This window comes from Melospiza melodia, chromosome 8 (assembly GCF_035770615.1).
Source record: "Melospiza melodia melodia isolate bMelMel2 chromosome 8, bMelMel2.pri, whole genome shotgun sequence".
NCBI lineage: Eukaryota > Metazoa > Chordata > Aves > Passeriformes > Passerellidae > Melospiza > Melospiza melodia.
In genome coordinates this window covers 1542951-1556589 of record NC_086201.1, presented here as the reverse complement: position 1 = coordinate 1556589, position 13639 = coordinate 1542951, and the positions used below count along the sequence as shown (strand labels likewise).

General features: G+C 38.3%; 1 protein-coding gene across 1 annotated transcript in view; it reads left to right on the top strand.

Moving 5' to 3' along the window:
- Positions 1–140: 140 nt before the first annotated feature.
- RIF1 (replication timing regulatory factor 1) overlaps positions 141–13639 on the top strand; it is a 37353-nt gene continuing 23854 nt past the window's right edge. Inside the window, exons 1-11 of the mRNA XM_063161343.1 lie at positions 141–313; positions 1636–1714; positions 2461–2557; positions 4941–5071; positions 5505–5599; positions 7596–7785; positions 8832–8924; positions 9009–9147; positions 10065–10216; positions 10839–10956; positions 12493–12639. Coding sequence (XP_063017413.1) covers positions 141–313; positions 1636–1714; positions 2461–2557; positions 4941–5071; positions 5505–5599; positions 7596–7785; positions 8832–8924; positions 9009–9147; positions 10065–10216; positions 10839–10956; positions 12493–12639 — 1414 coding nt within the window. The remainder of the gene's footprint in view (positions 314–1635; positions 1715–2460; positions 2558–4940; positions 5072–5504; positions 5600–7595; positions 7786–8831; positions 8925–9008; positions 9148–10064; positions 10217–10838; positions 10957–12492; positions 12640–13639) is intronic.

Here is a 13639-nt window from a genome sequence, read left to right as displayed (position 1 = left end):
CGGGAACCTCCGGGCCGCGCTCCCATTGGCCGCAGCCCGCGCGCCGCCGGGCCCGCGCGCGCCGCCATCTTAGCGCGGGAGGCGCGCGGCGCTGAGGGGCGGCCGCGCCGGGGGGAGGCGGCGGTGGTGGCGGTGTCGCCATGAGCGCTCCCGGCCCCCATCCCGAGCCCGCCGCGCCCGGCCCCGAGCCCGAACCCGGACCCGCCGCTCCCCAGCCCGCCGCCGGCTCCAGCCTCGGCCCGCTGCTCCGCACGCTGGAGGACCCCGGCGCGCCGCCGGGAGAGCTGACGGACGCGCACCTCACCATCGTCAGGTGGGCGCGGGGCACGCGCACGCTGCCCGAGGGGAGCGGGCGGCCCTGAGGGACCGGGGCGGGCGTGCGGAGCGGGAGAGCCGGGAGCGCCATCGGAGCGGGACCTGCCGGCGTGGCTGGGGCAGCGTGGCCGAGGGGAGACATGCGGGGCTGGGGGGAGGGAGAGGAGCAGGAGGAGGGAAGGGAGAGAGGGAGGAGTGAGGGGAGGAAGAGGAGGAGGAAGGAGCGCATCTCCGCAGGATCTGCGCATCCCAGAGCCTCCCTGCCCCTTGGATCCCTGGGGGATCGTCAGAGGCGCATTAGGAAATAAAAACTTTATTGTAACGATAAAGCTTTGCAGCTTTATGACTGTAAGGATGAAGTTTTTAGTTGGCAGTTGCCGTGTTTTCGTTACATCTCTTTCTGGAAGTTGCATCTTGCCATGTGTTTGTGCCTTTACCCGCATCTGGCCGCTTTTACCATGTGCAAAGGCACAATCCCTTTCTCTCAGTGTTTCCCTTCGGTCCTGCAGTGAATTTATGACTGTAAGGATGAAGTTTTTAGTTAGCAATTGCCGTGTTTTCATCGCATCTCTTTCTGGAAGTTGCATCTTGCCATGTGTTTGTGCCTTTACCCGCATCTGGCCGCTTTTACCATGTGCAAAGGCACAATCCCTTTCTCTCAGTGTCTCCCTCCGGTCCTGCGGTGAATTTAAAACTGCAGCTACTCACATAGCAGATTTTGCAGGTTTCTAGAAATAACTGACAGCAAAAAAACCCTCCTGATGTAAATATTAAACATCAACAGGTTTCTCAGGCTGTCCCTGCATGACTGAACTCAGCACTGTTTGGGTTTTGCAGTGAGAAGCTGATGATTAACGTTGTATGGGATAATTGCAGCTTTTCTGCAGGAATGTTCCTCACGTATGAGCAAAGTCATCCTTGCTGCTGGTCAGACCAGGATTTTCCTGCATTCTGGGACTGCTCGTGAGGAAGGTGCTTTTTCAGCTCCTGTATTTCTGGTTTTTCTAATTTGCAGCGAGTCATTTAAAGTTTGCGTGCTGAATTTTAATGTTTTTATAGGAGCTGACCAAAAAATGAAAGCCCTTAATGTTTTTATGAGTGCTTTTTAGGCAGAAAAGGAGGCATTACTCACTTTGTGCTATAACACAGAATTTTGCTGCTCGATCAGACCTCGTGCTGGCATTTCTGCTCTTTAGGGTCCTTCAGTGTTCTGTTGATTCCCTTCAAGAAAATGTGCTGCTGTGTGTAAGAAGATAAAGGTTGAGTCAGTTACAAAGTATTTAACCTGGAAATATTGTTTGTTTTCCCTCCTCCTTGCAGTCGCTTGAGTGGTGAAGGAGGCAAAGCATTCACTGTAGACTTTAGGAAACACTTCCCTCAACTCTGCAAGGTGTTCAAGGTATGGTTTTTTTACACTCAGTTCTCTTCCACTTCAGTGAACAAAGATTTATTTTGGTGAGCAAGGTCAGTGGGCATTGAAAGACTCAAATTTCAGTTCATTTATAGAGTCACAATCATTAAGGTTGGAAAAAAGCTCTGAGTCATGGAGTCCAACCTTTAATAGGAATGCAGAGCAGGAAAGGGTTTTTTTGGCAGAATAGATCATTCTTGTGATGAGGAATTACTGCATTAAAAACCAAAATGCTGGGTCTTGGATGTGGTCAGGCAGCATCCCACAGTCAAATCTAATCTTCCAGCCAGGAGAGACAGTGTGTCCTGAGTGCCTTAGAAACATTTCAGAATTCAGAATATGCAGAAAATGTCAGGGTTTTTAAGCAGTAATGTAAAGGTTGTTCTTAGCCATTTTTCCCTTCTGTTTCAGAAGCCTAAAAACAGTTGGAGAGTCAGGTGAGAGAGCAGAACATACACAGCCAAAGTGAAAAACTTGGGATGTTTGGGATTTATTTCATTAAAGGTGTTTTTATTACAGAAAGCAAAAATGCCTTCAGCACCTTGAGTTGCTTTACTGATTTGGTGTGTCCAGAATTCAGGAGGGTTTCCTGCCTGGGTGGGTTTTTCACCAAGTGTTTGCTTTTCCCAGCTTCCCAGCAGTGTTGGTATTTAGACAATAAACTCAGTATTTCTCAGTTACTTTTCTAACCTGACATTCTGTGGATTTGGGTTTTTTTATTGTTTTTTTTCCAGGCACACATTTCCAGTCCAAACTTGGAGCTCAGTAATGCAGCATTGCAGGCCTTGGGCTTCTGCACTTTTAATTCAAACAACACAGCTGAATTATCTGGTGAGCAAACAAACTGTGACTATAAATATATCATCAGAGCTCTTTCCTGATGTTTTTCTTAGCATTTGTTCTCATTTTGACCAGGATTTGTCTGTAATGTGAGCAGTGTGATCAGTTCATTAATTACACCTTGTACACAAGCGTGGTGATGATTTTTCATGCTGTGACACCAATTCTGTTTTACAAACTTCTAGTTTCATTAAATGCTTTGGTAGCAATTAGTACAGTAATTAGTTGTGTGGAATTAGTGATCAAAAACAGATATTCTTGTGGGAAAAGAGTGAAGAACCTGTTTGTAGGATCTGGGAGTGCACAGTAGAGCTTTTCCAGCTTTTTTCTTGGAGGTTTCTTTGTTCCATCAAGTCATGGAGTGGTTTGAGTTGGAAGAGACCCTTAAAGGTCACCTAGTCCAGCCCCAGCTATTTCAAATTAATCCAAAATCTTAGGATCTGCGTTCCTAGAAAGTGCTAAATCCCTTCCACAAAAGGTTTTGCTTTTGAGAACTCGAGGTTTTGCCTCAAGGTAAAACCACAGGTTTTTGGTACCAGGGGAGAGGGCATTTCTCCTGTTTGAAATTGGGTTTTTTGGTTCTTCTCCATTTTTTTGCAGTGCCTTCTGCTTTCCTATTGTGCAGAATTCCCCCTGATTTCCTGTGAGAACAAGGCATTTCTGATAATGTCTGTGTGATATCTTTCTTTGCTCTCATTTTTCTAGCCAGCTGATAAATAACAATTTTATTACAGAATGTCAGGCTCCAGAAGTCACAGAGCCCTGGAAACAATGGGCAGTTGGGAAGGGAGGGAGGACAAGCAGCTCCTGTACCTCTGAGTGTACTTTTGATTGGGGAGAGGAGTGAAAGTGTCCTTCCATTCCTCTGACTCTGGGGTCAGTCACCCACAAAGTGCACATTTGCCAAAAATCTGACTTTTTACCCCTGAATTTTAAAGGAACGCATTTCTCCATCTGTGTTCTTAGTTGGATCTAAGTCCTGTATTAACTTTATTAATTTTATGTAATGGGCTACAATTTACCACCTTCAGTAACAAAAAGCTCTTGTAGGCTCTAAAAACAATTTATGTCAAGTTATGACCAAAGTGCTGCTAAATTCACTTAAAATCCAAGAATTTTTGAATAATTAAATATTCATCTTTAGCTCAGGTGTATTTAACTAAAATTGGCTTCTAATTTTATGGATTCTTATAACGGTAATACAGATGCGCTGCATTATTATATTAAATTTATTATTATTTTATTTTTTCTATTTTTATATTATTTATATGAAATACTTTTATATATCTACATATACATTTTTAATATATTTTTATAGCTATATTATTTTATTATATTCTATATGGCTATATTGTATCAATATAGATATTATATATATGAATATACATTTAATATATTCTATTATAGTATATTATAGTATATTATAGTATATTATAGTATATTATAGTATATTATAGTATATTATAGTATATTATAGTATATTATAGTATATTATAGTATAGTGTATTATATTCTATTATATTCTATTATAGTCTATTATATTCTATTATAGTATATTATATTCTATTATATTCAATTATATTCTATTATATTCTATTATATTCTATTATATTCTATTATATTCTATTATATTCTATTATATTCTATTATATTCTATTATATTCTATTATATTCTATTATATTCTATTATATTCTATTATATTCTATTATATTCTATTATAGTATATTATATTCTATTATATTCTATTATAGTATATTATAGTATATTATAGTATATTATAGTATATTATATTCTATTATATTCTATTATATTCTATTATATTCTATTATATTCTATTATAGTATATTATAGTATATTATAGTATATTATAGTATATTATATATACATATATATGTATATAATATACAATATATTATATATAATATATAATACTATATTATATATCACATATAATATGATATAATGTTTATATAATATTATATTGTTATATATATGATATATATTATACATACATATATTATATATTATACATATTATATATAAAATATAATATATTGTTAATAATAAAGTTATAATAATTTTATTATTAATAATAATATGATAGAATATTATTATGATGTTTATATATTGATATTCTAATAATATTTTAATATTAATAAATGATAGTTGTATATTGATTTTTATATTATTAATGTTAATAACATTTCCAGCTTTCTGGCTACTTTAGTAGGAGGGGAACTGCTCCAAAGTGATGTTTAAGGCAGTGAATCACTGGCACTTGCAGCTGAAGGGGTTCTGGGCACACTGAAGTGAGCAGAATGACCTGGACGGGCTGCACGGGGCTGTGAGGGTTTGTGCTGTGCTCTGTCCCAGGCACTGACGTGCAGGAGCTGCTGGCAGCAGTGAACAGCGTGGCTCTGAAATGCTCTGACAAGAACACTCGCACTCGGGCACTTTGGGTCATCTCCAAGCAGGCATTTCCTCCTGAAATTGTTAGGAAGGAGGTGAGTGTTACACTGTTCTTCTGGTGGCCTCGTTTCTCACAGAGAGGAGCCTTCAGAAATTGTTTAAAACACAAGTTTCTTCATTCCTCATTTTCTGTCCTTTCCCGGGGAGAGGAGGCAAATTATTTCTCACTCTCCACTCAGTTGCTTTTGAATCCAAAGGTTATTTCCCATCAAATCTGACACCCAAGTATCAATTCTTGGAAAACCTGAGCCACAAATGACTGCTCTCCTTGAGGGGAAAGCTGCAATATGAGCAGTACTATCAGAAAGCAATGAACTATCACAGGGCAGAAAATTATGAATATTCCAGTTTAAAATGACACCTGGCATAATCCAGACACAGTCCTGGAAAATGAAATGTCCCAATTCCAGCTCCTCCTGGAATGATTTGTGTCCAGGTGCTCACTGTGCTGTTCTCTTGTTTCCTCAGGTGTCCAATATTCTCTCTACCCTGGAAACAATCCTGACTAAAGGGGAAGTTCAGTCTGTTGTGGTTGAGTATGAAGCACTTAATGTCATTATCCGGTGAGTGCTCTGCAATATTCCACTGTCACCATTCATTTTAGGGGGGAATTTTTTATACAAAACCCAGGTGGCACTGAATGTTCTAAAGGAAAAACTCCAAAGCTGCTTGGGTTTTTTATTGTGTTTAGGATTGTTTGTCTCCAGGGTTGCCTGGTTTTCACTGGGCTGGAGGTGGTTGCTGGTGCTGTGGGTGGGTTTGGGATGGGAATGGTGCTGATAACACCAGGGCTGTTGGAGTTAGTGCTGAGCAGAGTTTGCTCTGAGTCAAGGACAAGGGGACACAGCTGATCCCAGCTGGCCAGGGGATATTCCATGGAATTGTGCCCAGGGTGAGCTGGGGAGCTGCTGTGCTGTGCACCACTTGTTTTGTGTATTATAATAATTAAAATGTTGCCTTAATAATAACATCATCATGCTGAGGCAGAAATTGGACAATATTGCTTTCATTTTTAGTGGCTCTTTAGGAATTACTTCCCACCTCTCACCTGTGCTTTCCAAGTCATGTTCTTACTTTTTGTTTCCAGAACCTGCCTGCTTGAGAAATAGAAATTCTCTGCCATTATTTGGGGGTTTATTTAAAAATATCTTATTTAGAAATATCCCCTTGGCAACACATTTTAGTGCAGTGTTTCCCATAACACTGTTGAAATTCCTGTCTGATTCCAAAAGTGACTTTTTAGGACCATCACTGTGAGCACGTTGTTCTGGTCAGCAGGACTGAAATATTCAAATTTTATCTTTAATTAGTTTAATTTCTGTATTAGTAAATACATTGAGCTTGTATATTTACTCCTTTTTAAGCTTTCTCTTTAACTTTTGGCATCTGGTTTGAGCTGCAAATCCGTTTTAAATAGTTCTTTTAAACAGTTCTTGTTTTCTGGCTTTAATAAAATGACTTAAAAGGCAGAACTTTTCTTTAGTGCAGCAAATTCTCCTTAAACTGTAGAGATGGGGATTTGACTTTCCTGGGGAAAAGGGGACTTAAAAAAATCCTAGGATTTCTAGATTCAGGCTAACTTGAATATATTCCAGATATTCCCATTTTTGCACATTTTTTGGTGTGAGTGGGCTGGTGGAAATGTGTGGAATTTTGTCATGCTGTGCTGTAACAGTTTGGGAATATGAGGATAAAATCAGAGCTCTGAGCAGCCAGTGTTGATGGAGTGTGTCCAGACCTGGTTTGGATTTGCCCAGGATCTGCTGGAGTTGTTCCCAGCTGTGTGGGAGCTGCCTGGGAACTCCAGGGATGCTTCATGGCCAGACCTTCCCTGGCCATTGTGCATTCCTGCAGGCTCTCAGCTCCCCAAAGGGTTGGGGTAAAATGGAAAGCACAGCTCTCAGTCAGGCTGCTGTGCTTCTGGAGAGGTTTGTCTGAAATTACACTTGAACGTTGCACTTTTACTACAATCTCAAAATACAACTGATAAAAAACATTTGGGATGGTTTCCTAAAATCCTGGATTGAATTACAGTATTTATTGATTATTATCTTTGTATCAAAGATTGATACAAAGATAACTTGAGTGCTTGAGCTGCTGTTGGAGATCTGTAATCTCTATTTTTTGGGGGATTAAAAATTGATTTTAAAATTTTGGGATGGTTTCTTATAAATCCTGGACTGAATTAGAGCATTTATTGATGATACACAGATAATTGAGTGCCTGCTGTTGGAGATCTGTAATCTCTATTCTTTTGGGATTAAAAATTGATTTAAGAAATTTGGGATGGTTTCCTATAAATCCTGGACTGAATTAGAGCATTTACTAATGATACACAGATAACTTGAGTGCCTGAGCTGCTGTTGGAGATCTGTAATCCGTATTTTTTAAATCCCTATTTTTTTGGGATTAAAAATTGATTAAAAAAAATTAGGGATGGTTTCCTATAAATCCTGGACTGAATTAGAGCATTTACTGATGATACACAGATAACCTGAGTTCCTGAGCTGCTGTTGGAGATGTGTAATCCCTATTTCTTTGGGGTTTTTTTTGATCCAGCTTGATGGAGCAAGCTCCAGCGCGGATGGGAGAAGAGGCTGTGAGGTGGGCCAAGCTGATCATCCCCCTGGTTGTGCACTCATCTCACAAAGTGCAGTTAAGAGGTGCCACTGCCCTGGAGATGGGGATGCCCCTGCTCCTGCAGAGGCAGCAGGAGGTGGCAGCTGTCACCGAGCACCTGATGACCACAGTGAGTGACACTGCTTGGGGACCATTGATTCCATTTTCTGTGCGTTGACAGCAACTTCTTGATGCCAGTGGTTTTAATGGAAAAAATAGCAATGTAAATGTTCACTGCCAAAAAGTGCCCAGCATCAAAGGGGATAGGAGGCAGGAAAGCAGAGCCTGCTCAGCATTTTCCATGTCCTTTGAGTCCCCACCCTGTGCAGCAGCAGCAGCAGCCCCTGGGTGTCCTTGATGGAGCTTTTCATGTCCCCCTTTACTTCCAGGACTGGCCTCACTTGGCTCATTTATTTTGCTTTATTTTCTGCTGAAAAACCCAAAATCCAACCAAACAAGGGGGTGTTTGGTGTGAGGGCATGTTTTGACTTCAGAGTTGGAGGAAATGCAAATATTTGAAGACATGAATTTTGCTTTGTTTGAATGAATTTGCCATTGTCAATAAGAGCCATGAATTTCAACTAAAAAGAGAATCAGGTGGTAGCAGATGCTGTGTGGTACAGACTGAAATCCTGATGTGGAAATACCAGAAATGCTGCTCCACTTCCTCTTGGCACCAAAAGCTGTGGATTGTGCTGAGCAAAACAAACTTGTGCTTAGTTTAGGTATATAAGTTATATATATATTTCATTGTAAAAAATGCATATTATAGATATAATTATATATAATTATATAATGTTGTAATATATAATTATATATAATTATATATTGTAATATATAATTATATATATAATACAACATATATACTATATATTAGAATATAAGATATATATTACATAATATATACACTATATATAATATACAATATATATAATATATAGTATATAATATATAGTATATAATATATAACATATTAGATTGTATATTATATATTACGATATAGTATGTATAATTATATATATAATCTATTTAATGTATTAATATATATAATATATATATTTGCATAATCTCAAATCTTGTCTGTTGGTTGTGTCCCCAGACATTGGCATGAGTGTGTAGATTTTAGAACATTTTAAATCCATTTCTTGTAGAAATTCTGTTTCTTTCTGCCTGCAGAAATTAATTTCCGAACTTCAGAAATTGTTCTCTTCCAAAAACGAGACCTTCGTGTTAAAGCTGTGGCCCCTGTTTGTCAGATTGCTTGGAAAGGTGAGCAGAAAATTAGTAAATCTTTAGGAGAGGAGTTTTGAGGAGCAGGAATCTCTTTTTAACTGTGAATTCCCTCCTGCTCAGACCCTGCACCGCAGTGGCAGCTTCATCAACTCCCTGCTGCAGCTGGAGGAGCTGGGCTTCCGCAGCAGCTCCCCTGTGGTGAAGAAAATTGCCTTCATTGCATGGAAGAGCCTCATTGATAACTTTGCTCTAAATCCAGGTGGGTCTAAACAAAATATTTAGCCTGATTTGTTTTCATACAGGTCATACATAGCTGGAAAAATATGCATGACTTTAATGCATAACTGGAAGAAAATGCGACTGTTAGTGGTCAATGCATTGTTTGTATATCACTGGATATCCACATAATCTTGCAGAAAAATTCATTGTGCATAGCTAAAATTCAAGCTTTTGTTGGTTTTTTCCTTGTTCTCTTTTCCTTTTGAGGCAGGGTGATAGTTTGGTCATTTGTTCTATCCCAGTTTTTGTGCTGGGAATGCTAGAAATAGAATAAAATTAGTAAATTGTGTTTTGCAGTGCTATAAATGATCCAAAGAGCAGGGAAATAGAGTTTAAAACATTCTGTGTATTCTATTTTGAATGGTGTGGTATAACTGGAGAAAAGCGACACTTCAGGATTCCAGAAAAAAATTTTAAAAAGTTTAAAAAACGTTGTTTGAAAGGTATAACCTGAATCTGGACAAGTTTTTATTCTACCTTCTGTTAAAATACAATATTTTTACCTTGATTGTGCTTCTCTGTGCTCTGAAGAAAAACTCAGTGTTTGATTTTGCTGCTGTCCCTGTAGCAGATGGAACTTAACAGAGCAGGCAAGAGGGAATTTCTTCTGTTTATCCCAGAATCCCAACATGGGTCAGGTTGGGTCCAACCTCCCTTCTCAAGTGGGGTCAGGTTGGAGTGCAGAAAATTGAATTTCAGTCTTTGTATTGAATAGAAATTCTTGATTTTTGCGGAGTTGTTTTAAGCAATAATTAGAGCAGTAAGAGAATTTGAAAGGTTGGTGTGGTTGAGTTTTGCAGATAACTGTTAATTGAATTTGAAACTAAAAGATATTGGAAAAAAACCAATGGTTTAATCAGATTTTGTTGTTTAAAATGCACCTTTTGGATCCCCCAGACATCCTGTGCAGTGCCAAGAGGCTGAAGCTGCTGATGCAGCCCCTGAGCTCCATCCATGTGAGGACAGAGGCTCTGGCCCTGACCAAGCTGGAGGTCTGGTGGTATTTGCTGATGAGGCTGGGGCCTCACCTGCCGTCCAACTTTGAGCAGGTAACTCAGGGGACAGGAATCCCTGTGCAGCAGAGTGTAAAATATTCCTGCTCCATCCCTGTCTGCTGTGGTACTGAAATCAAATCCCTCAGGGAACTGATTTGTCTTTGTGTGTGGTTACAGATTGTGTAAAAGGGATATTTGGGACTCACAGCCCCAAAATATTGGAGAGTGGGAATGCCCTGTGAGCATCTCTGAAAACCTGCCCTGAGTGCAGCCATGGATTATAGATTTGTGAAATAAATGCTCTCTGCTCCTTTCACCAAGGAAGTGTGGCTTGGAAAAGGCTGCCACAGGAAAACTGGTGAAAGACCATAAATATTTAGGAAGATAAAAAGAAAAGTGATGCAGGTGTTGCATTTCTAGTCACACTGTAAGTGGAATGGACCTGTTTCTGTTCAACACCTGGATTCCATTAAATTCATCTTCAAGATTAAGGGAGGGAAGAGTATTTTCTTAGCATTATTAAAATACACTGCATCCACCAGGAATTTTTGTGTGATTAGACACTCTAATTCATTCTGATTACCCAGATTTGTGAGCAGCAGCCCAGTCTGTGCTGACTGGAATGAGTTTTTTGTGGCCTGCATGTGTTGTAGCTGTTGCTGGGGTCCCTTTGCAGGTTTGTGTCCCTCTAATCCAAAGCACCCTGAGTGTGGATCCTGCTGCTGCCTTCCCAGGGACGCCCTCACGGCCAAACAACCCCAGCCTGGGCTCAGCAAGCCCTGGGCAGAAACCAGGTACTGAAACATCAACCTCTGGCAATTTCCAGCTCTATTTCACGTGCTGAGAATCATCTCTTCTGTTTGTCATTTTCTGCTTTTCCATTTATAATTCTCCAGAAGTTTCCTGCATGGTCACTGCATGGTTTATTTGGGGAAAGTGAGCTTGTTGCTGTCATTATTTAAAGTTTCAAAAGTTGTGCCCATCACAGTTGAGGGCTCAGCAACTCCTGGGCAGAAACCAGGTACTGAAACATCAACCTGTGAAAACTTCCAGCTCCATTTCACATGCAGAGAATCATCTCTTCTCTTTGTCATGTTCTACTTTTCCATTTCTAATTCTTTTTCTTCACCACATTTGAGTTTTCTGCATGGCCACTGCATGATTTATATGGGGAAAGTGAGGTTGTTGCAGTCACTATTCAAAGTTTTAAAAGTTGTGCCAATCACAGTTTGAGGACCAATGCCTGAATTTAATGCCTGAATTGTTTTCTCTGTTGCAAGGGAGCTCTGCTTTGAAATCTTATTTTTTCATCTAGATGTGCTATTTATATGTGCCCTTTTATTTCTGTAGCATTTTTAGTTTCTGCCTGAGTAGTAAAGAACCTTGGAATGGTTTGGGTTGGAAAGGACCTTAAAGCTCATCCAGGGACACCTCCCACTATCCCAGGCCCTGGCCAGCCTGGCCTTGGGCACTCCAGGGATGGAGATCCCACCCTGCCAGCCAGGAATTCCTTCCCAAATCCCAAAATCCCACCAAACCCTGCCCAGGGATGATGATCCAGCAGGAATTTTAATGCTTTAACCACATGTAAAACCACCTCTAGTTTGCGTTATTAAGTATATTCTGGACTTTGCTTGGATAAAGGACATTATCCTAGAAAAGTCTAGAATATACTTAATAATAGAAACTTTTTTATTGAAAATCAAAATACCACCTCTAAATATCCAGTGAGGAACTCCTGGTTTTCCTTCCCTTTCTGGAAGCCTGGCACCCATGGCTTGTGCCATTGTGTTCTGCTGTAATCAGGAGCCTCAGGGATCCTGCATTTGGGGAGTTTCCTGTTTTCCCCTTCTTAAAAAAGTTCATCTTAGTCCTGGGAGATCACAGCTGAGTTGGTCAAAGTATTCTGCCAAGACCTCTTGAATTTGTGTTCCAGGTGACAGAGTTGACCAAAATATTTTGCCAAAACCTCTTAAATTTGTGCTCCAGGTGACAATTTCCAAAGGAAACTTTTTTTGAAGCAGCAGATTTATACAAGTGTTCAGTGGCTGTGCAGCCACAGCTTCCATGGAGATGTGTGTCGCCAAAATAAAATTTGGTGTCCTAGAACTGACAATTTTGGGGCAGATATTTAAAATCCTGGGGAAAATACAGCTGTAATAACAAACCCTGCTTACCTGAGAAGGCTGGCTGTCAGAGGTGCCTTTCAGCCCGCAGCACTCCATGATTTATCCTTTCCCTGGGGGATTTGGGGCTTCCCCTGGGATTTCTGTGGTGTTCCCCATCTGTGTGCCCTCCCTCAGGTCCTTTGGTGTTTGTGTGCCCTCCAGGTACCCCCAGGATGGCCCTGAGCAGCCCAGCAGGAGCACAGCTCTTCCCCTCCATCCAGCTCCTGGCCATGGAAATGCTGCTCCACTTCCTCATGGGGCCGCACGTGGTGGAGTTCGCCAAGCACAACAAACTCGGGCTCAGTTTAGGTATGAGTTCTATATTTCTATTTTATATATAATATAAAATTTTATATCTAATATAATATTTCAATATCAGAATATTTTAATAATTATAATGATATTAAATTACTTTAATTATTAAATAATTTTAATATTATTACATTACTAAAAATTAATTACTAAATATTATAATATTCTAATTTAATAATATAATGTAATGTAATATGATATGATATATGATATATATGATATAATATATAATGTAATATTATATAATGTAATGTTATATAATATAATATGATATAAATTTTATATCAGATATCTTATATATCTTATATCATATATCGTATATCTTAAATATCATATCATATATCATATAACTTTTAATATAATATCATTTTATATATAATGTAATGTAATATTATATAATGTAATATATAATGTAATATAATGTAATGTAATATGATATGATATATGATATGATATAATATGATATAAATTTTATATTACATCATATATCTTATATCTTATATCTTGTATCTTGTATATTATATCTTGTATCTTGTATCTTATATATCTTATATCTTATATCATTTTTAATATAATTTTATATATAATGTAATATAATGTAATGTAATATATAATATAATATTGTATGATATAATAAAATATTATATAATATTATATAATATTATATGATATGATATATGATATAAAATTTATATCTTATATCTCCTATATCTTATATCTCCTATATCTTATATCTCCTATATCATATCATTATAATATAATTTTATATATAATCTAATGTAATATATAATTTTATTTATAATATGATGTTTATATATATAATGTAATGTTTTTATATTTTTACATATGATTTATAATTATATATATTTTTATTTAGTCTAATAATTTTATATTTATAAATATATACCTTATATTTTTATATATTTATATTTCTAATTATACAGTTTATATTTATATATATATATATATATTTAACTGTAAAAATATATTCATGTCA